We start from the raw sequence: 24,140 nt of genomic DNA on the forward strand, positions 1-24,140 counted from the left end.
ATAATTACTACAGTCAGTTTTATCACCCTTCTTGTGAACTGGTACAATAATAGACTCCTTACACAGATCAGGCAATTTTTCCTTATGCCAAATAGAAGTAATTAGATTGTGGATTTTAAAACGTAATATTTCGCCTCCTGCTTGAATAAGTTCTGCCGGAATTTGATCACTACCTGGCGATTTATACCGTTTCAATTTTGCAATAGCACTTTCAACATCAAAAGGGCTAGGATCAGGTATTAACGGCTCAGCTGTATCGATTTCTGTCTGCCTAACATCACTGACCCTATGTACATTCAATAACTGAGAGAAGTAGTTCCTCCACCTATTCAAAATATTGTGGGAATCTGCAAGCAGATCACCATTCTCATCCTTCACTAAGTTACTGCTAGGCTGGTAACCCCTCTTAAAGTCATTTATTCCTCTATACAGGTCACTAATGTTCTTGTTCTTACTGTTCATTGCAAGCTCATCAATTTTGTCTTTCAGATATTCCCTCTTTTTGCTCCTGAAATGCCTGCTGGTTTCACGTCTTATATTGTTCAGATTATCCCCTATTAACTCGCTTCGATCCTGTAACCACTGCAATTTGGCCTGCTTTCTTTGATGTAATAATTTTGAGCATCCTTCATCGAACCATGGCTTATGCTTCTTCGGTTCATACTAACCTAGACTCTCTTTGGCAGACATTTTTATATTCTCTCTAATAGTTTCCCAAGCTTTATTAACATCCACCTCAGTGTCCAAGTTTTCCAAAGCGGCAAACCTATTTGAGATTTCAACACGATACCGCTCTTTACCCTCTACCTCATTTAATTTCTTGAGATTGAACCTCTCCATATGAACTCTTGTGTGCTGTTCGTTTGCTCACTGCCAGTCTTTCCCTAACTTTGCCACCACCAGGTAGTGGTCAGTATCACAATCTGCTGCCCTCAATGATCGGACATCAAGTACACTTGAGTGCCGTCTCCTATCTATCAAAATATGGTCTATTTGATTGTGTATCTTCCGATCAGGAGATGTCCAAGTAAATGTATTGATGTTACGATGTGGGAACATTGTACTTTTGACAGTAAGATTTTTTGATGTGGCGAAGTTTACTACTCTTAACTCCATTATCATTACTAATTTCATGCAAACTCTCATTCCCAATTGTTGGTTTGAAAATGTCTTCCCTCCCTACTTTGGCATTGAAATCTCCTAACAAAATTTTCATAGGGTACTTCGGGAATTTAGCAAATACATGTTCTAGTTCTTCATAGAATCTATCCTTTATGTCATCAATTTTATCTTCTGTTGGGGCGTGAACATCACTGAAAATAATACGGTAGCATGCAGACCCGTTGCTAAACAATGACTCTGCAAACTAACACCGGTCTCTTCCAACCCGCCTTTGTTATATCAGCTCAGTCGGAATTGTGCTATCCCTGCTACACCTGTTTCTACCTTAGGAAGTTGTCCTCACGGATCCGTATAGGTACGGGAAACTGGCTGGGTCGGTTAGCAAGGGACTCAGGGTAGCTGTATTCTGGGAGTTGATCCAACTTGATGTTTATTCACTTACTGCTTTCCAGACCACACTGTTAATTTATTGTATCCTTATGCTTTATATTATAACGTGTTACTCTATCTAAAAACTATGTCTTGGAGCGTGCAAGGGTCACGTCCGTACACTTCAGAATATGGCGAAAGACTTTCGTGGAATGGCTTGCACACCCTACGCTGGGAATTCGAAAATTCGAATTCTCCATGATGGGACATATACATGTCATGTCACCTCCCGTAGGGAAGTTTGAATGAGGCAACTCAGTCATAATAGCCCTCTTTCACAGACAATTGTAACGAGGTCTGACCTGTCCCTATTGACTTTCTTTGTAGGCGCGTCCGGTTTCCTGTACCCGAGCTATATTAATGACTGCTCGTAAATTTCAGAACTCCGGACTACTTGGCCCTGCCATTATCTACAAATTTCAACATAAACACCGTATTGCACGTCCCAGACAATGAAATACGATATTGTACACCATAATAAAGTTCCAGTAATATCGAAATATAAGATTTTGAAATTAAAAATTACCGAGAATAAATTAGTAATAAAGTTCATGGTAATTTATAATCATCCAAATAAATAAGGGCTAAGACTGATCAGCGTCAAAAAAAAAACAACGCCCGATGATAGGCAACAGATTAATAACTGAACAGCAACAGGGCAACGGTGTTTTCTGTGCAGTCCGTGACGAGATGTTATAACGGGACAATCAGTGAGAAGTTGATCAAATCACTGGAATCGTTTTTGAAAAAATCATCCTTTTGGTTTTTGTTCGCATTTGAAAGGCCCATTTTTTGAGCCAAAACGCTCATATACATCGAGAAGTTACCTATGATGGTTGAACTGCGAAACATAAATACAATCCATCCAACCTTTCAGACGATTCCAGGCACCCTGTACATACGGACACATGGAAATAATTTTCTCCTGTGCAGAGATTAAAAATGCGTCAATGTGTTCGAATCCCCAGATGGATATTGGGCTAATCTTGATTTTTCAAGCAAACCCCGTGTCAGGTTATGTTTGTGCTCCTTATGCGTACTTCTAAAGGCCTGCTTGTTTAACCGATGTAGCATCTGCTACAATCTCACACACTGCGTCGTCTGCTGGACATGTCTACCCAGTCCAGTTTTCACCAGTACCCCACACAGTGTATATTTAGTTCTGAAACTGGTTCTGACATTGAAACGGTTTCCAATACGTCTGAATTTCTCGGAGATACCCTGAACCAACGGGACAATGACAATGCCTTGGTATCTGAAGGCCGGATGCTTCTCCATGGCTTCAGTATGGCGTCATAAAATTTTTGTGCATATTCACTAAGCATCGTATCACGTTTTATGTTCTTAATTTCGTTGCTGAAATCCTTCTGACCCTGACTCGACTGAACAAGCTATGAACAACTCCATTTTTACGTCATGTGGGTCCTTGGACTTGAAGTGCAGCAGGCTTGAGGTCCACTTTCGTGACAAATTTAGGACGCCGCTTTGTGAGGGTCCCAGAACGAAAGAGTAGATAGTGTGACAATAAAGTTCCCGAACTGGAACTATTACAGTAAGACTAATAACTCCATCTATCGGGGATGAAAGGGAATACTTAGAGAGAAAGTTTATTTATACGAGGTTCAAGTTTCAACTTGTTTGGCTGACGCATATGAGGATTACAGTTGTTTTGGTGAAGTTAGTTTTTTCGTCGTGTCGGAGGTTTCAAAACGGAACAAGAGCAACTATGGAGTTTTGTGTGAAATTAAAGGAAGCAGCTACTGAAACGTCTGAAATTTGTTTACGGTGAAGAATGTTTATCGAGAACAGGTGTGTCTGAATGGCAAAAGTTTAAAGAAGCTCAAACAGTGAAGCAGCTACTGAAACGTTTGAAATCTGCTTACGGTGAAGAATGTTTATCGAGAACAGGTGTGTCTGAATTGCATAAAAGGTTTAAAGAAGCTCAGGCAGTGAGAATGCAAAATTGCGGGTGAAAACGATGCTGACTGCAGTTTTGATGCTAGAGGCATTACTCATCACGAATTTATATCGGAAAAACAGACTGTAAACGGTAAATTTCTTCAAGAGGTGATAAGGAGATTGCTCGCTCATGTTCATCACGTTAGACCTGAGTTTCTGGAAAGTGGGTCCTGGTATCTTCCGCACGACAATGCGACGACGCATTCTTCGGGCTTTTATCTCCGAGTTTTTGACGCAACGAGGGATTGCCCTCTTATCCCATCCACCCTACTCCCCTGATTTAGTACCGGTTTACTTTATTTATGCCCTAAATTAAAAATGTCGATGAAAGAGACGATGATTTGAGGCTGTTTCATCGATCCAACAGACCCTGACGAGAACTGAGGGCCATACGGGAAGAAGCGTTTTATTGGGCATCCGATCCGTTGTATGAGCGATGTAAACGTTGTGCGAAAGCGGGTAGGGACTACATTAAGTGACGGCATTGATAAATACTTTTAATCTCTTTGTGTGATTTTTACGGTCTTAGTTCGGGAACTTAACTGTCACACTGTGTATCATTAGCATCTGATGGTAGGTGTAACGCTGTTGAGATGGTAAAGAAATTGCTGCGAACTTACTGATCCTTGTGGGAAAACCAGGAATGTGTCGTCAATGTATGAGCCACTTAACTGGTCTGTGGTCTGCTGTAGTTCCCCCAAAGTATTCCATTACTGACCACAGGAGACAGTGCGTTTTCTCATTGTCCTACACTCCGTATGCTGATAGAATTTAACCTCAAACTGGAAGTGAGTACTTGTTAAACAAACGTCCAGTAACTCCGTTACGTCTTTAACTTGTGAAGGTGGGCGTTCTGGGGAAGACGAATCTGATCTGAATCTATTTCTTATTATTTGTAAGACTTGTTCCATAGGTACGTTGGTGAATACACCGACAACGTCAAAACTTACAAGACCGTCTTCGTTTTGAGGGTTGATATCCTATATTTACTTCATGGATTGTTCCGAGTTCTTCACGGAGGAGTCTGTGTTGCCAACCAGTGGACTCCTACGTGGGGATAATCTGCTAAGTCGTGACAGGGAGAGTCAATATAGCTAACTATTAGTTTAAAGGGGATGTCAGGTTTGTGTAGCTTTGAAGTTCATATAGGTGAAGTGGTTTACTGGAGTCAGTTTATGTTCCAAGGCAGGATGGAAGGAGAGTTCTGTGCTCGGTAAGTAGTTTCCTTATCTCTAGACATGTCACCATTCGAAATACGCCATGATGTCTTCCTGTACCGTTTCTTGTCTCAGCACTGACGGAAAGTACTTTAACCTGTCAATGCGTCAAACACGTCCTACAAGATCACCTTAAAGGCCCTTTGAATATATCAGCTTAGATTCTTGGCAGCATTTTCCGGAGCCTTACGTCCCAGGATGCAGCCACATTAAAAGAATAAAAGTTCATTCTGAAGAAACATTCGGCGCTACAGATTTAATCCTGCACTGCTCAGGCGCAACAATGAAACGACAACAAAACTGACAATAATGTACACGAAGAACATTCATCTGTTTTATCGTCTGTGACTCGAATTCGGAGGACGAACTGCTCTAATCGCGAAGGAGTGATCGATCATCTCGAATCTTCTGATTATCGATTTTCTTCGTTGCCTTCAAGTGACTTCCTAGGACCGATCGATTATATCCAATTATTTGATTATCGATCTTCTTCGTTGCCTTCAAGTGACTATCTTTATACATAATACTTGAAAGTGGGTAACAACATCCTACCCTCCACTGTCTTCATGCAGCTGAAATAATACGTTATTACCGAGCACGATGGCTCAAGAGGTAACACTTCTGACCTGTACACGGGAGCTGCCTGGTTCCAATGTTTGGCAAGGACAATGTACTGAGTGTAGGTGTTCATGCCACTACACAAATTCTGGGGGAAGCCACCCTAAATTTTGCCATTACCGCCACCTTCCATATCCTTCCCAATTTATTATCACGTAATCATTCTACACTATACAGAGTGTCCCAGGAGGGAAGGTCAGTATTCTGGTGGTAACACTATCGGCCATTCTATGTTTTATTCGAAACGGTTTCCGAGGAAGTGCTATTTCACTGTACAGACGAGCAACACGCCATGTCCTAGCACGAGTTGCAAAGTGCACTAATGCTGACGGTGGAATTTTCGAAAATGTATTGTACTAGGTACGCTGTATCAACATTGTCATTTGAACAGTAAAGGCCGGTATCAGAAACAGTTGGCTCGGTAAGCGCATTCCAGCGGGAGCCAACGCGCGCAACAACAGGGCATATATTGCTAGGCAATGAATCAGTAAACACTCTCGTCCGGTGGCTATATAACGAGAAGTTCCGAGGGAGAAGTTTTTGTCAGAAGGTAAAGAAGAGCTTGCGTTAGTTCCTGTCAAGAATTGGGTCGAGCCCTGGAGATGGCAGTCGAAGGTATTTCAGAAGAAATGGCAAGAAATTACATTTTTGGCTGTGACAAGGAGGTTTCATGTATAATTTGAAGTTACAGTGGAACTGTTATAAATCCGTTGCCACGATACGACTAGTGAAGACTGAGAACCCTACTGCGTGTGTAACGGTGAACCGCGAAGTGCGTAGATCAGGGATAGGGCTGTACGTATAATTGCCTATAGTCCCGAGTTGCGAATGTACAAGGTACAATAAATCCAATCATCTAATCCAGAACCCGTCTATAAGTCACGCACAAACCCTACACGTGACATGTTTTTCTTAACAACAGTTCTGAAAAACGCACAGTGAAACCGTTCAGAACAGAACACACGTACCTATACATTATTTTTGGTTAGAATGACCGATAGTGTGACCTCCCAGTACACGGACCTTTCCTCCTGGTACACCCTGTATGGTTGTGTTACAGAGAAATAAAAATAAACTGGACATCAATACAACGACGTTACAACTTTTACTCCTACTGTTTCCTTCCTGTGCACCGGTACTGTCACCTCGGAAGATCTAATGTCAGGAAGTTAATTTGACTTTTGGATACACTAACAGGGCAAACGGCGCAACAGACACAAGATGGTTCCAGTATGATCAATGCCTAACAGGAGGGATAAAGTCTCGGATATAACTCGTTAATTCCTTTCGTCAACATGTGAAACAATGACAAGTTCCTTCGGGGAGCAAACAGATGCTATGCATGCTGAACACACTCCCTTCAATAAGGGTTGAAGTATTTTTGAGCAATATGCCCAAACGTCTACAGAATTTTGACGGAAGTAAACAAAAATATTGTCAACGTCAATTTAGTGCTCTAACCAATCCTGTTTCAAAGAGCCGGGATAGCTCAGTCGGTATAGCGACTGGCTACGGGCTGGACGACCGAAGGGTCGGAGTTCGAGTCCCGGTAGGGTCAAACATTTTCTCTTCCCTACGTCCAGACCGGCTCTGTGGTCCATCCAACCTCCCATTCAATGGGTTCCGGGGTTCTTTCCCCGTGGGTAAAGCGGCAGTGGCGTGGAGCTGACCACTCACCTCCAACTACTTCCGAGGTCAAGAAAACGTGCGTCTATACATCAACTCCCCCATACGCCTTCATGGCGTAGTGTTTATTTAGTTAAATACAGGAACAGAAGTCCTGTTTTAAATACCAAGGGAAATACAAAGGGGCGAGCTTTTTTTTTTAAACACATACAGAATGTGCACCTGTGTTCTGAAGTGGAGGTAAGGAGGCTAGCAAAGACAGTACTGGACAATTCGATCCCTGACCACTTCATTTAAACGTCTGGAAAATACAGACACTTCCATGTAGCGAGGGAAACTAATAAAAGTCTATTAATTTCAAGTAATTTCCAACTGCAAACCTTGACTAGCGTGCGAAGTTCCTACGCACTGTCCTAGTCACGCACTAACTTGACGGTCGAAACAAGCTAGGGCCCTTTATAAAGCATAAGTGATTGCGTTGTTGGTTTACTGTTAATGATAAGTTTTTGACTGCGTCACGTAATACTTTTCTTCGAATTTCGTTGTAATTCACTACGTAAACACTTAATTTAAACAAAGTCATATTTCACTGATACAGAACAGTGACATCTGCTACGTCTGCTTTAAGAATGTGTTTCTGAGTCACGTATCACGTCGAAAACACGCGGAAAAGTGATCGCGGGAGTGGCTAACGATGTAATGTAATGTAATGTTAGCAATTACCGATAATAAACATACAACACAATCAGTTAAATACCGAATACTCTATGCTCTATGCCTATTACCACGAGTCACCTTTCCATTTCAGTTACATTGTTGTATTCAGTGATTTGCTAAGCCGTAGGCATACCGGCGAAATTGCCAAAAGTCGCACATCTGCCGAGACACTGTATGCTCGGGCCTTTATGCTCAAGAGGGGCGTGAAGTTACCGCCAAACAGGCTTTTAGGGAAACGCGCTGGCTTTATACACCACACTATGAATCTGAGGGGGAAATGACGCACAACTGCTGATTCCTAACCTCTATATTACGCGCGAGTGGCCATCTTCACGTCTCACTTAATTTAACCCCCCCCCCCTCCGGGGCTGAGTGGCCCACGTAGTAGGTCTGGACCCTGCAGAGAAGAGTTAGTCTTTTGCCACTGCAGAGGCAACTCACAAAATTAAAGCAAATCAAATTTAATGTTAAGTCCCTTCAGAAGTTCCTGAGATGAAACGCAGACAGCCATCTGTATCCTACTATCCCACAATGCGTTCATTTCGTACACTTGGCGTGCAGAGTGTACGCTTTCGCAACAAACAATATGCACTCACCGCAGACATAACCACAATGTTACCCCTCAGCCTGCTGAATCAGTCATGCGCATTTTTTTGCAAATACCCTTTCTTTCTAAGACACTAGCTAATGAAATATTCACCCGTTTCCCTCCTACTTATCTCTAGAATGCAGTTACATGGACAAGGGTCGTTAACTGCTGCTACGACGGACGCAGCTATTAACTTCAAATGTGTCACACTCGTCCCAGATGTCATTACTGCACTATTCACAAAAACAGAATTATGACCGCCGTATTCACGACTTTCAGTTAGGTCTGACCTTCAACTTTTCCTTCAGTGATTACCGCAGACAGAACCATTCACACCAACGTAACGACATAACGACCACAACGAATGCCACTATAACACACCGTTAAATGTCACACTAAGAAAAAAAAAAGTATCGATTAAAACACAGCGACTATTTCACTGTATCGACTCCAGAGAGCGCACTTACCTGTACAGCCGCTTGGTTCTCCTTGTCAAGCAGAAACTCCATGGACCTGGCTCTCGAGTCCGCAGGTATTAGGGGGCGGTTGGTGTTGTTGCCCCCCGGGGGTGGTTTGAGGAGCATGGCGGCCGCCCCCAGGTTCAGCAGGCTGCGTGCCTTCTTACTGGAGGGGGCGGCAGCGTTCTGGTGAGGCCGCACTGTGCTGATGTCGGTGTCCAGATCAGTCTCCAGCAATCCGAGCGGCGGATCGATACGGGACATACTTGTGCTATCCTGCTTCCCCTGAAGCTGCAACCCGCTCATAGCTGGCACCGTAGTCGCGTCGGGACGCCGGCGCGGTGATGGAATCGGCTTATTGGCGTTCCCGACATTACTACGTGGCGGTAACGGAGGTAGCGGCGGTTTGCTTGACACGACGACGTCTGGCGCCGGTTTCCTTTCGGCCTCGTCGTCAGGCGGCGGGTGCAGTGGGATAATGGTCACGTCCTCGTATTCCACGGAGGTCACGGCGCCAGGATGCTTCTCATCCCAGCCCCTGCTTTTAGCGTCCATTCTCTTCTCTTTCTGTTTCTTGGAGGAGCCATTGTTTCCCACGACGCGACCGCTGAGTCTCCTCAACGAAAACCTGTGGAAGAAACCTCCGAACCTGCTCTTCTTCCCGCTCGACAAATCACTATCGCGCCGCGAACTTTCACCGCCGCTCTCGAGACCACATCCAACAGCTTTCTGCTGTTTGGTCTCCATGGACACGACGTGAACTGCTGTCTCATTCGGTGCTGGTGCTACAGCCACAGCGGACGTAGTCACGTGACCCTCAGTAGTGGTGGGCGTAACCGGACAGCTGTCTCCAGCGTCCTGTTGCTTTAGCTCCATTACGAGGCGCTCCCTCTCGCTAGAACCAGGGCCTATCGGCAGGCCTATCTGTATCTTCTGCAACAGCAACGTCTGTTTCAGGGGAACCGTCACATCTTCACCTTTCTCCAACGCACATAGGGCTCTGTCCATCTCGTTGGAACCCTTGTTGTCTTCCTGTGGTTCCTCATCGCTGTAACTGTCCCTCCAGCTGACCTCTGACACCACTGGGCAGAAGTGCACCCCTTTACTAGGGACTGCGACAGGGGTCACATTTTCATCCAACTCGTTATTGCTACCGGCAGAGGAATACTTCAGTGGTACCCGAATCGTGGATGAATGTTTCATACACTCTTCCTGACTGCCGTACATGAGATTTGGGCTGCTGGCGGCTGGAAACTTCGTAACCATGTTGTGTGTGTTCAGCTGTTCGTCAGTTGACTGTGTGGCATTCACTTCTTCTTCTTCTTCTTCTTCTTCGCTCTGGCAGTCCGAGAGATCGTCGGGAACACTATGTAGATGTTGACTGTGCGGGGCTCTCCTGTACACTGGCAACATGACTCTTTTCCTTTTCTCCTCTCCTAGCAAAAGACTGGGAGCACTTTGCCAACAGCTGCTGTTAAATTTAGCTCCGTCAACATCCCACCCTCTCCTCTCTCTAAGTTCAAACTCACCATTTAATTTTAGCATCTTCCTCTTCGTAGATGTCGTCGTTTCCCTTCCGCCATGTTTCTCCTGCTCTGATGTTTCGCTACTTGCAACACCACCACCGCCACTACCGCTTCCGGCGCTGCTGTCGGAATAATAAGAAGAACACAAATCTTCGTCTTCAATAATCGTTCCTACAGTACCACCACCACGCGCGCACACACTTGATGACGTCACACCTGCAGGAACACAATGATCACCGAAGCCACTGTCCTCGCTGAGATTCTCAGCGGATCTCTGTGGTTTTGCCTGAACCGAGGGCTCTGTACCGCCGCCACTAATACTACTCGCTTCATTACTCACAACAGACGCCACTTCCGGTGTAGCGCCATCTTTTGTTTCCAGCGGAGAATGTGCTGCAACTGTTACTACCGACGTTGACAGATCATCTGTTGTTACGCTCAGGATATCCTGCTGCCCCGCAGGATGGCCGTGGAGATGAAGAGAATTATTGGTGAGAGACTGAGAGAGTTCGGCCAGCGAATGGTGGTGCTGTTGCGGCTGCAGCAGGTTCAGGCTGTCAAAACTTCTGAAGGACTTGAGGCGGCTGTTAGACGACCGGAAGCTGCTACGTGAGGACCACGACGAATGCTGGAGCGTGTCGTCGGAAGAGGCACATTCATCACTACTCACAGCATCCGACTCACTGTCCGAATTGTCCTCATCCAGGGAATCGGGGGACGTGGAGAATCTCCACCGATTCGATTCCAGGGAATCGAAACTGAAATTTGACATCACGGAGGGGGAGGGCGGGGGAAATTGAGAACTGTCGTGAAAAGGATCGGATGTTGCGGATGTGCGGAAAACATCCTCGCAGTGTTTCTCTAGGCACTCGAACTGCAGTAGACTCGATGAACGGGAGGAGAGAGACGCAGATTCGACGTCGAGGTCCCCGGATATGTCCTGATCGTCGTCCATGTCTTGCTGATCTGTTGTCCGGCGGCGGCGTTTCTTTGGCACGGCGAAGTCTCGCTCCGAGCCGCTCCAATCAGGCGGATCTCGAGAATCTGCAATCACAGCAACGATGCGGGTTGACTCAGCGAACAAGCAGAACCGGTAGAGCGCGTGACAACACACTTCAGCAAGCAGGGAAAATAAAATTAAGTGTTAATTATAAATATTTTATTGTAGCATGCTGTTGCACTCTTCACTTAGTGTTTTAATCAGTACTGCAGTCTTACGTGCAACAATTTATAAAAACTTAATAGAAGCAAGTCACTTTAAAAGTTTTCACATGTTTCGACCAAAGCGGTCATCATCAGGTGTTAAAAGTTTGTGGGTGGGGAATTGTTGTCTTTCTCCGTTGATATTTAATTGAGGTATGGGTCCCCTAGTGCGCATGCGTGTATTCCTCCTTGCCGCATCTACGCAAAGAGAGAGCAGTTTTCTCACCCACAAAAGTTTAATACCTGATGATGACCGCTTTGGTCGAAACATGTCATGAAAACTTTTAAAGCGACTACCTTCTATTAATATAAAACATTACTAACTTCAATATTATATTTAAGCATCCTGTTACACTCACACAATATATATGAGACAAACTCCGTCTTAAGTGCAACAATTTAATTGTAGTTCTTTCTTCTTCCATTCCTCCACACTACATGTTTCGGCCCTAAATGGCCATCATCAGGTGTGTATTCTTACGTAGCTGCTACACTGCCCGTAGTTTAAAATTTAAAATCACCGGTCTTTCCAGTTGTATGTATGTATAACATCTGTGTTAACCTACACGCGTCAATTTGATTTCTAAAATTGGCACTTTTTTAAAATTCAATTCAAATTAAAATGTCTATAAATTTTCTGTTCTTTTTCTTTTTCCAAATTTTTNCATTTAGGGCCGAAACATGTAGTGTGGAGGAAAGGAAGAAGAAAGAACTACAATTAAATTGTTGCACTTAAGACGGAGTTTGTCTCATATATATTACTAACACTGCCCAATGTGACTAAAAAAATGCTTTTTTAATCTCTCATCCTTGACATGTTTCGGTCTTGGAGACCATCTTCGGAAGGACATTATCAGTACATATAGACACTACTATCAGTGTCAAGTATAAAATATTATCCTGTAACAATTACTACGATGTACACGAATTTGTTGAAATATTTATAAATTATTATAAATAGTCTATTTACAAAGCACTGTTTAAAAACATTTTGTTAAAATCTAGAACCAACTTCGTTCGTGTCCTTTACACTACTTATAATAATTTATAAATGTTTTAACAAATTCATGCACATCGTAGTAATAGTTACATGATAATAGTTTATACCTATGACACTGACAGTAGTATCTGTAAGTACTGACAATGTCCTGAAGATGGTCGCTTCGACCGAAACATGTTAAGGATGTGGGGGACTAAAACACAATATTTACCAACCACACTGGACGGTGTTAATAGTCTTTTATACTACTGCTATTTGACGGGACAGGACGAACTAAGTCAGCTTCTATTAAGTTTCAATAAACTGTTGCACACAGGACAGTAGAACTAATTAAAAACACTAAGAGCTCAGTCGGTATAGTGACTAGCCACTGGCTGGATGAACAAGGGGTCGGAGTTCTAGTCCCGGTGGGGCCAAGAATTTTCACTTCTCCATGTCGTCCAGACCGGATGTGGGGTCCACCCAACCTCCTATCCAATGGGTACCGGAGGCTCATCCCCTGGGGGGTAAAGCGGCCGGGGCGTGAAGTGCCGAGGTCAAGAAAATGTGGATGTATACAACTACTCCCTCATACGCCTTCATGGCGTACTACTTAATTAATTAAGCACGGGGAAAACTTTACTTTTTTACATTAATCCAACATGCGTGGGGCACGCGGTAGGGTAGTTGGCTGAGGCATTATGCTACAAGACGGAAGGTCGTGGCTTCGATTACGATGAGGGCACTGGATTTTTCGATTCGCCTAATAATCCTTCTAGCCGCACTATGGCCCTAGGATCGACTCAGCGTCTAACACAAATGAATACCAGGTATCTTTGTGTGGGGTAAAGAGCGACGGGGGCGTATGGCTAACCTCACCGCCATCTGTGAGCCGACTGTCTAGAAAATGTGTGAGAGCCCTGACGTCTCACAACCATATGGGCCTCCACGGCCCGTTGCAGGGATATTTAAACCAAATTACGTAATATGTTAAGTCCACACGACTATGCCCTGCATACAAGAACACTAAGACATTAGTTTTTGGTTTTCTGGGGTGGGGTGAGACTGAGTCCACTTCGTACTGCGGCAACTGCTCGGTCTACTGTACCAGCCCCGAATAATAGATCATGAATGTGGAGCAGTCGGTCTAATGAGAGGAGAAACCGAAGCAATCTGAGAAAACCTGCCCCAGTGCCGCCACAAACTGAACATGACCTGACCCGGGCTCGAACCCGGGCCGCCGAGTTGGGAAGCCGGCGACTAACCGCCTGAGCCATGGCACGGCCAACTAAGACATTAAGAAAACTGTGAGTGTTACAACAGCAAGTTTTGTTACCACTATAACCGGTTTAGTTTATAGAGAAGTTTCGTCATAGAAAGAAGTTAGAATTTGTTGTGGTCTCAAGCACAAGCAAGCATTCAAGTGTGTGTGTGTGTGTGTGTGTGTGTGTGAGGGGGTGGGGGTGGTGGTCAGAGAGACAACATTCACTTCCTAACTCAGCTGCAAGTTAACTGCCGTTACGTAACCTAAACAGCCGGGGGCTCAGTGTCACACACCAAAGACCCTTACTAGTTATGCTAGTTACCTTCCTACCGGCAGTGTAGTTCGATAGTGTAGGAAAAATTACTGACTGACGTTCTTCGTCGCTCAGTCTTTCCGCTTCGAATTTCCTTGGCTTACATAGCCTGTGCAGGAAACCAAACTGTGAATCTGAAACCGGCTTGTTTGCATTCAAACCGCTGAGAGCATTCTGCTGAGAAATAAACATTAATCGGTCATTTTTGGCAACTTCCGTAGATCTGAGAAAGCTACCCAATTCTCTCTCCTCTCTACGATGGACAGTCGGTAAACTGGACACAAGGCCGCGCCATAGCTCAAGCGGTTAGTCGCTGGTTTCGCACTGTGGCAGCCCGGGTTCGATCCCGGGTCTGGTCAAGTGAGATTCGTAGTGCACAAAGTGGCGCTGGGGCAGGTTTTCTCCAAGTACTTCGGTTTCCCCTGCCAATCTTCATTCCACCAATTGCTCCACAATCACCCTCACCTATCATCTGGGGCTGGTACAATAGGCCAGAAGCGGCCGCAGTACAAGGGACTTAGTCCCACCCCAATAGCAATAAAGAAAAAATTGGACACAAACTGATATAAAACGTAAAAACACGTGATATTCGAACCTGGGCGGGGGGATCTGTCGACATATCCTCCACCAACATTGATACGCTTGTCAAATCGCTTTTACCAGTGCGTCGAAACCCGCAGCACAGAAGTCTTCTGACGCTTTTGACTGTTGTCTCAGCCACTTCCACACCTGGTCGGTCACCTGCGACTTTCGAACGTCCTTGAGATAACTTCTCGACCCACTTGCGAACGGCTTTACGCGACACACACTTCCCACCGTAAACAACAAACGTTTCTCTATGAATATATTTTGCATTCAATCCTTTCGCCCACCAAAAAACATACAACAGTACGCTACTCTTCGGTAGTATACGCTTTAAGCCATTCTGAATGCTGACACCAGCCTCTGAACATGCGCATGCGCGTCTGCTGCCTTGAATGTCATGAAGGTGGACTGTGCTGCTACCTAGTGATACACATAGAAAAACTAATACGTCCATTACAGCTGTTTTACTTCCATTTCTGATCTATTTACTGACTCTCCCTCGTACAAACATAACGTCCCAAGCGAAGTTAATGAAGTTTCAGTGATCTTACAGCATTAAATCTGAAGAGACACTGCGCACTACTTCGGTTAACATGTAACAATTCAAAAAGAAATCAGAACACATGACAATGGGATGGGGGAAGGGTGGAGTAACGAGACGTGTTGCTAAAACAACAATCTAAGCTAAATCTAACACCCCAAGCTAAATAAAATAAATGCAACACTATCAGCCGCAAGTCCAATACTAGGCAATCTCCTATTACATATTTCTGCACCGATTTTCCTGAATTTCTTTGTCCAATTATATCTCTCTTTGTATCTCAAGACGTGAGTCCAATCTCCCCTTGGCTGCGTATGTACTTACCGCTCCTCTTAACTCCCGCTTCAGTTGTCAAACCCATTTTCGATCATACTGTCATGTGAGTGAGTGACTATAGACGGGGTGTGAATTGGTTGGCGAATTTACTGAACACTTACAGAACTTAACTACAGGGCGGACAATTTCTTCATTAGCTGTTGCTTCATAGCGGCTTCCAATGGCGGACGTTCTCTTTCCTCTGCGATCCCGAACTCCACTGCCTCAGTTACCAACTTCTCATTTCTCTCAACCGCAACTCTAAACTGACTCAACCAGTCACTCTCAGAATCAGAGTTTCTTTACGGCTGGCGGTTTACTGCCAGTCATGTCGTCTTGGCGAGAAGCCCATTGAGACTCACGACCAGTATTTTTTTTTCCCAACTTAACACTTGCGGTCATAGTTCTTATGTAACATCCTCTGATGAGAGGATGGTTCTGTCGTTTACAATTGCTACTGGTCCTCGCCAGGGCAGTCATTCTCAGGTCCGCGGAATTCATGATCACATTTTACTGTCTCAGATGCAAGACTCCACAACCGTGGAGGTCCCCGTATTTATATGCCTCAGGAACAGGGTGGCCCAGTTATACCCTCAGGTACTGGGTTCCCTTTTCGTCGGCTGCTTCGACTCGCAGGACTACGGTGGAGGTGTTCGACCCCGCCTCCACACTCAAAGTTATGTTATGACGGACGATCGTTCGTCCAGTCTGTCTTGGAATAAATCTGCTATAAATGGCAGGATTTAGATGGCTTTGCTTTATGAATCGAGATAAAATGAATCGCTTTGGTGCAATACAGAACTGAACTTTTCACACTGAGATCCTTTCTGCAACCGTAGCTTTGTCTGTACGGTCAAGGGCGATAAACTGAAGACAGACGGAGTTTTATTGAGCAATATGTCATAAAAAGCGAGAGATTCCGACTAGAAATATTTGTAACTTGCATATTATTCAATTTCTGAAAACATGAAGCAAAGTGCCCTAAAATGGCTAAAATGACAAAAAATACCCTTAAAAGTCCAAAAATTTACTGAAAAATGACATAGAAACTTAAAAATGACAACAACAAAAAAGACCTATAAAAGTGACATTTCTGTAACCAGCAGCTCATCTCCGGGATTTATATATTTACGGGCATCGAATAGGATACAAAGGAAAAAAGATGACATGTCATCAAAATCCGGGCCCTGGTAATAACACTTTCTTCGCCGAATCATTTCGTGTGCTTCCTACCACTGGGATTACAGCTGGATGATGTACGGCACGCCACCACGGTACCTAACCGAACAGGTGATATCAAAACACAGCAAAATCAGACATACCCAGGTTGTTCGGTACATGAATAACACTCTCAGTGTCGGAGTCGCTATCGGCCCAACCCGCGGGCCCTGATCGATCTGATTCGCTTCGAAGGTCGTCTGATGTCTCCTCTACAATCGTCTCGAGGAAGAGGAACTGCTGCTGCGGGCCACCGATTAACACTGTCCCGCCATCTGTGGACAGATACAAAAAACAAAAGGTTGTAACCACAGCCAAACACAGTTCTGCCACCTAGCAGAAGTAACTCAAACCATCTTGCATCTCCTCCGAGAAGTGACATGTACTCTTCGTGGTTTGGGCATTTCAGTGCCACCGTTTCGTTATCGTTGGACCATGATTACTTACGACATAAAGTGGAATTCGAAACTCGGTTCGCTCTTTGGCTGATTTATGAGAAAACAAAACCTCTTTGTGTGTTGTTCGTTAACGTATTGTTTTCTGGACATTCAGTCTTAAGTACACGCCTTCGAACAAACACATACGCCTATTCACAGCGAACTTAAGGTGCCTGACAATGAACTGCACCATCGTCGAGTCACTTGTATTCTACCACCAAGATTCTCGACCTTTTCAAGGTGCAGCACAACCATCATTGGGACGAGGGCACACCAAGGAAACTGGAAACCGCAATTTCCGAGAAATGTCGCCGATTTCAGGCACGCAACTGGTTTCCAGATTAGCAGGCGCACACTGAGGAAACTTACGCTTGATTTAGTTGCTCGCGTCATCTCAAGTGGGTATGTTTATCCGGCGTAATGCATGACTGTATTTGCTAATTTCGTGCACTTACCTTCTGCAAGAGCAGATAACAGTCCTGATCCTGTCATAATGTGGTGCTGGTTGAGACCGGTTGAGACGGCGTGAGAAGAGAGGGCGAACAAAATAGGGAAAATATTCGAATGTTAATTAATTTGTTTTAATTAAGGTCAATTTATTTTAATCGGGAAATATCACGTTCACACGCGATACGAAATTCTGACATACAGTGCAACAATTTTAGCAAGACAGAAGACACCTGATGATGGCCGTATACAGCCGAACCATGTAATGTGGAAGAAGGGTGACTAATAAGTTGAATTTAAGACGGAAATACGTGTGAATTAAATTATACATTAATGCAACAGGATGCTTAAATACAGTATTAGGAAAAGAAAACATTGGGTGCATCGTTCTCCTGTGACAGTTTAAACTGAAGCGCTGATATTGTTTCGAAAGAACTTAACCTGGATCAAGAGTCCTTCGTCTCATGAGAAATTCTTTCCCTAGCCGAATCTATTTTGTCCCGCCTAGCACAGTCTAGGTGGCGTTTGTCATATATAGCAGTCTCTTTCTCAATTAACTGCACAAAAACAGAATTAGCAGCTTCGTGACCACCTTAACAAACAAACGATCAGTGAAGGGCGTTACAGAACAGCTGACACTAGGAAACCAAGCCGAAACGCAGTTGTGAGAAGACTGGCATGCTCCGTTGCCGGGAAATTGAGTTTCTCAGTCTCTCGGCGAGTTGCGTTTCCGTTCCCTCAATTTGCGCTGCTCCATTCAGTATCATGTGTTCAATTCAGGCTGATAACAATTCGGCCTGAAGAAGGTAAACTATGCGGAAATTAAGGAAGACTTATACAGGGTTATTCATAAGTCCGTGAAACATTTTGAAAATTTACAATAAATAAACTACGCAACGGATACCAAATTTTATTACACTGAAATAAAGATAAACTCTCCATGTTTGTTTTACATAGTTCACAGATGTTCAATGTGTCCACCTTTGCTAATACGGCAGACATCTATGCAATAATCCATTTGGTCCCACACCCGTGTTAGCATATCACAGTCGAGCAGAGCCACAGCAACGGTGATACGGTTGCGAAGATCCCAGAGATTAGCAGGCAATGGCGGCTTTCAAAAAATTTGGAAAGATTCATTCTCTATCGGCGTAAGAATTACCATGATCCGATGCATAGTTTCTTTGTTGTGAATTTTTAAAATGTTTCAGGGACTTATGAATAACCCTGTATAAAGGTTTGCAACTGTGTACACTGGGAAGTATTATAGAGAATACTGAAAAATCGTGAAAGGTTATTACGAATTAAAAGCAGCATAAACCATGTGTGACATAGCACGCAAGCAGAATAAGAGTAAGATGCGCAAACAGCATCACTACGCCATCTAACACTGTTCTGCTAACGTCGAGGGTACACTTTCATTCAGGGGCACGCTACACTGAAGAGCCGAATCTTCTGTCCACGAGAAACAATGAAGTTAGCAATAACTGTCACAATTCCCATCTCTAGCAAAAGTCTTCGCCGGGTGTCTTTTCCCCATAAAGCCTAGTCGTGTAGAACGCAATAGAACGGACGGGCAGTAACTTCTCACATAATGCGACATGCCACCGTCCGTTGTAACCGATATGATTGAAGTTCCGACAAACAAGGAAGCACTGCTCTACATACATATTAATCCTTTAAAACCCAGTGGTCACTATACATACCACCTACTTTAACATACTGTCGCGTGTAGGGGGGTACGCGTGATGAAAATAACGGGTTCTAGATGGGATGATTGGATTTAATGGCGCTTCGGTTACAATCTCCCTTAATCACATTCAACTGGAACACTATCGCTATTCTACACACTCTCAGTTCACCGCTGCACACGCACTGGGATTCTCCGTCTTCACTAGTCGTCTCCTGGCAACGGATCTTAACACAGTAACTAACACTTCAACTCACTACGGAGTTTTCTTGTCATTTCTTGTTCAATCATCGTGGAACCTTGGAACTCAACTAAAAACTCTCCTGGACCCGTCACTAATCTAAGCTACAACAGGACTTCGTTATGCAGGCTTCGCACGGACAACAAAGAAAACAAGAGTTCCTCTGTCGCGTAGCGCAGACCACACAGAAAACAAGTCATATGATAGCTAAGTACTGTTACAATGTGACGTTATAGCGCCTGCACGGAAGCGTTTGCCAAGCCGTTGCCTAGAAGCGGGTTGCATAACCCCGTTGTTCCAGTGTTGGTGCGTACGGCTGTTTCTGTAACTCAACCGTTCTCGCATGGGGCAAATACGCCACAATATTAAAATTCTACTTTCTGCCCAAAGAATGTATTTGTGTGTTCAGTATGGTTCTCACAGACTGTTTCGCTAAACAGCATTAACCGGTTTGTCTTTGTAGCGGAGACGTAATGTGTTTCCTGTTAGGTACGGACTGGATCTGTGTGTTCCGTATGGTTTTCACAATAAACAGCGACTGTTTCCCTAACAGCATTAACCGGTTGGACTTTGTAGCGGAGACGTAACGTGTTTTCCTGTTAGGTACGGACTGGATCTGTGTGTTCCGTAAGGGTTTCACAATAAACAGCGACTGTTTCGCTAAACAGCATTAACCGGTTGGTCTTTGTAGCGGAGACGTAATGTGTTTCCTGTTAGGTACGGATGGGATCTGTGTGTTCCGTATGGTTTTCACAATAAACAGCGACTGTTTCCCTAAACAGCATTAACCGATTAGGCTTTGTAGCAGAGACGTAATGTGTCCTGTGAGGTACGGACTGAATACTTATTATATAGAAGAAATCATGTCCGTCTTTAAAGGATTGTTAACCTTCAGCTGTATCGAAGAAAATGAGCAACTTGATCAGGTCTTTGTTTGCATCATGTGCCGGTTACATGGCTTTTACAGCAATCCTAACTTACCTATTGCCCCTGAGATCTGAGGTACTCACTGCAGTGACTATTAAGATCACTGTATTCTGGGATGTCAAGACGTGCTGTCTGGTAAATACATACTGTGACATGACGCCCGAAAGCCTGAAAAGTGAAGTCAGAATAGGCGTTCACTGACAGGCAACGACTCGGTAAACACATTCCCGTGGCAACACATACGCAAGCAACAATCGAGTAACCTCCGTTGCTATGCAATGGCGCTATAAACACGGCTTGTACCATAGTGCCTCGACCAACTACGCTACGGCGTGTTCTTTATGCTAGCCAGCTAAGGTGGCCGGTCTTGAGTGCAATCACACGGACAGGTTTTGCTGCAGTGAACAACCAAGTTAATCCTCAACGCTGCATTAACCATCGGACGTGACGTGACGTCATCTCGGGCTGACTCACAGAACAAGACAACAGACCAGCATTTGTTGCTAAAATATGCAAGTGCCGACACAATGAACGCAGTCAGAGGCTCTGTGTTTTAGGCGTACACGCATGCGCTGCATGTATTTTTGTGACACGTCCATTCTACAGTTTGGTACACAAGACTGGTATCCCAAAGCGTTAAGTCCACTACCAATATTACAATGGGTGCCGTTACTAGGTCCTGTTCAATTGGCAGCAAAAAACATACGTGCGCCTTTCAACCTATATCGGCGTCGAGTAAAGTAAAGCTATCCCTGTAACAGGCTGTCGAGGCTCCCACAGTTTGAATAAATGACTGAACGAATGAATGCATAATAGGTGGGCCCTTCCGGCCCTTGTACTGCGACTTTCAGTGATCTATTGTGCTTCTCCTTTGATTTAACCCTTTATCAATCCTACACTTCGAATGAAATGTAGGACTTCGTTTATGGGGGCGTCATAAAAGTCACCTGGCTCAATAAGATAATGACCCAGATGACAAAATGTTTTAAGCAAGCTATGGCCTCACAGTCACAAAGGATATGTGTGGCTGATTCATCATTTTCTGGGCACCTTTCACAGGCTGGGTCATCTGTCAATCCAGTTTTTAAAAATGTCCTTTTAGGTGGCAATGTCCTCTAAATAGTCCTAACCCGCATCTTAATTCGTTTCTACTGAATTTTAACAGATCAGAGAGGGTGCCCCCACGAAAACAAGACTGTAACTGTCAAAGAGCAATAAATATCTGGTTATGGGCCCCATATGGGGCTCGACTCCAACAAGTACTGACTGACTGACTGACTGTCAGTTGCAATGTGACTTTGACTTAACAGCTCATTTCTTCCACTGCCAGAGGGCCCTAGTATAAGTCCCTTTGCCTGTTTGAGTCCAGTTCTGCATTCGGTGAAAACGATCATCTTCAGAAGCATATCATCAACACACATGAAACTACTATTGCCATATCATGGTTATAGATGTTACATATTTAAGATGTACATTGATTTCTTAAAAGATCTACAAATTACAATCAGTTTGTTTACAAAGTAATGATCAATGTGTCTTTTTGGTTTGTGTCGCTACACTTCTCCTTAATGACACGAACCAAACTGGCTTTAGATTAAATGCAAAAGACTGTTAGGCTACTTTTTAACAGACTAACTGTAATGTTTAGATGTTTTAACAAATCAATGAACACCATAGCATTAGTTAAAAGATGTGATATTTATATCTATATGATATGATAATAGTAGTTTCCATATGTGCTGATAATATCCTTCTGAAGATGGTCGCTAAGACTGAAAAATGTAAATTATGAAAAATTAAAAACACATCTTTTACCAGTCACACTGGACGGTGGTTAAAAATCTTATATACAGTTATTGGTGCGACGGACCAGCATGAACCAAGTTAAAAACACATATTTATACAGCAAAGGCCTAGGCAATGCCCATCCGGCCCTCTGTAGCACATCTTAGCTTCTTGGGCTTCTACCGTTCCACTGAACTATCTTAATTGGCTGATTCTCGTTGAATTTTGTTGTCATGTTGTACGTGAACCTCGACGGCTTCCCACAGGTGTCTGGCTATTGCTTTAGCGTCCCCGGAGTTTATCACTAAGTTGGTGATGGTCACCGGTACGTTCCTGACTTCGTCCTCCGTCTGAATGGGCTCCAACTGGTCTGAAGATTGCTCTAACACTGGCTGGCCTCTTCAACTGTTCCCTTTCTGTACACTGCTTGGGCTTGGCTCTGATATTTGATATGTTCGGAGGAACAAACCGCCTTCATCTTCTGGGAGTCAAAAAATAAGTAATTTCTACCACTCTACAAGGCATCACATCCGAGATCTTCAACTCTATGAATGTTTAGTATACCCTGTCTGGAACATGTCGGAGGTCACTCGACATCATCAACTGCTCTTACGTTGATTACCGGTTCTCACAGCAGTGACTATGACGAGGGCTGGGGTGCGCCATAGCTCAAGCGGTTAGTCCCTGGCTTCCCACGGCGGCGGCCTGGGTTCGATGCCGGGTCTGGTCAAGTGGGATTTGTGGTGGACAAAGTGTCGCTGGGGCAGATTTTCTCCGAGTACTTCGGTTTCCCCTGCCAATCTCCATTCCACCAATTGCTCAACAATCACCCTCACCTATCATCTGGGGCTGGTAAAACAGGTCAGAAGTGGCCGCAGTACAAGGGACTTAGTCCCACCCCACTAGCAGTAAAAAAAATAATAAAAACTAAGATGGGTGGTAGGATTACTTACTGGACACTGCCACCTAAATGGGCACCTTTTCAATCTGGGGCTGACAGAGGACCCAACTTGTGAAAGGTGCCTACAAGAAGATGAATCAGCCACGCACATCTTATGCGATTGTAGAGCCATAGCTTACCTCAGATATCGCCACCTGGGTCAATTCTTCATGGAACCAAGTGACATTTATAACGCCCCCATAAATAAAGTCCTACATTTCATTCGAAGTGTAGGATTAATAAAGGCTTAATCCAAAGGGGAGCCGGTCTCTGTAGCTGAGCGGTCTAAGGCATGTACTGTCTTCGCTCGCTTGGAAACCTGGATCGTGGGTTCGAATCCCACTCAGGCCATGGATGTTTAGTTTGTGGCGTGCGTTTTTCTGTGTTTGTGTACAGGTAGAGGCCTTGCGGCGAGCTGATCACCCGCCCAACGAGTCCTACCGAATGTGTAACATCTAGAAAAACCGAAGTGAACGGAGAAGTTCATGGAGGTAGGCCTAGGCCCACTGGGGCTGTAGTGCCAAGGGGGGAAAAAAATCCAAAGGGGAAGCACAATAGTTCACTGAAGGTCGCAGTGCGAGGGCCGGTTTCTAAGGCTCACTCCTCATATTCGGCCGCCTGATCGTAACGATCATAGGACCTAAAGCCCGTCTGATAGAAACCATCACACAAGAAACTAAAGAAAGCCAGCCTAACCCTCTTATGACGCAAATGTGATATGATGCTCGCAGTATGTTCTCGTATGTTCTTGGTCATGAATGGGCCAAATATAAACGCCTTATATAATTGCAAGAAGTGCGCAATAATTAACAAACAGTACAACACTAGTCGCCCAACACTCATTTGCACTGCACACACTGCGTAAGTGTCTTCGTGTTTACCAACTCTGCCTAGTAATGCAGCTGGCTACTTCTCTTGATTAAATGGCGACGGGGGCACGCGGTTGCGCAGGTGGTCGCGGGTTCATGTCCCGACTGGGTCAGTGGATGTTGCA

General features: G+C 44.4%; 1 protein-coding gene across 2 annotated transcripts in view; it reads right to left on the reverse strand.

Annotated features, from left to right (window-relative positions):
- Positions 1-24,140, reverse strand: part of LOC111864544 — a 203,096-nt gene that overhangs the window by 101,812 nt on the left and 77,144 nt on the right. Inside the window, exons 2-3 of one of the 2 annotated variants that reach the window (XM_023851862.2) lie at positions 16,784-16,954; positions 8,745-11,305 (exon numbers count right to left, since the gene is read on the reverse strand). In XM_023851862.2, the coding sequence (XP_023707630.1) occupies positions 8,745-11,305; positions 16,784-16,954 (2,732 nt within the window). Of the gene's footprint in view, positions 1-8,744; positions 11,306-14,615; positions 14,641-16,783; positions 16,955-24,140 lie in introns of those variants that run through there. The other variant, XM_033751478.1, reaches the window with a different exon arrangement.

The sequence above is a fragment of the Cryptotermes secundus genome, unplaced genomic scaffold, assembly GCF_002891405.2.
Source record: "Cryptotermes secundus unplaced genomic scaffold, Csec_1.0 scaffold1323, whole genome shotgun sequence".
In the NCBI taxonomy this organism is placed as follows: domain Eukaryota; kingdom Metazoa; phylum Arthropoda; class Insecta; order Blattodea; family Kalotermitidae; genus Cryptotermes; species Cryptotermes secundus.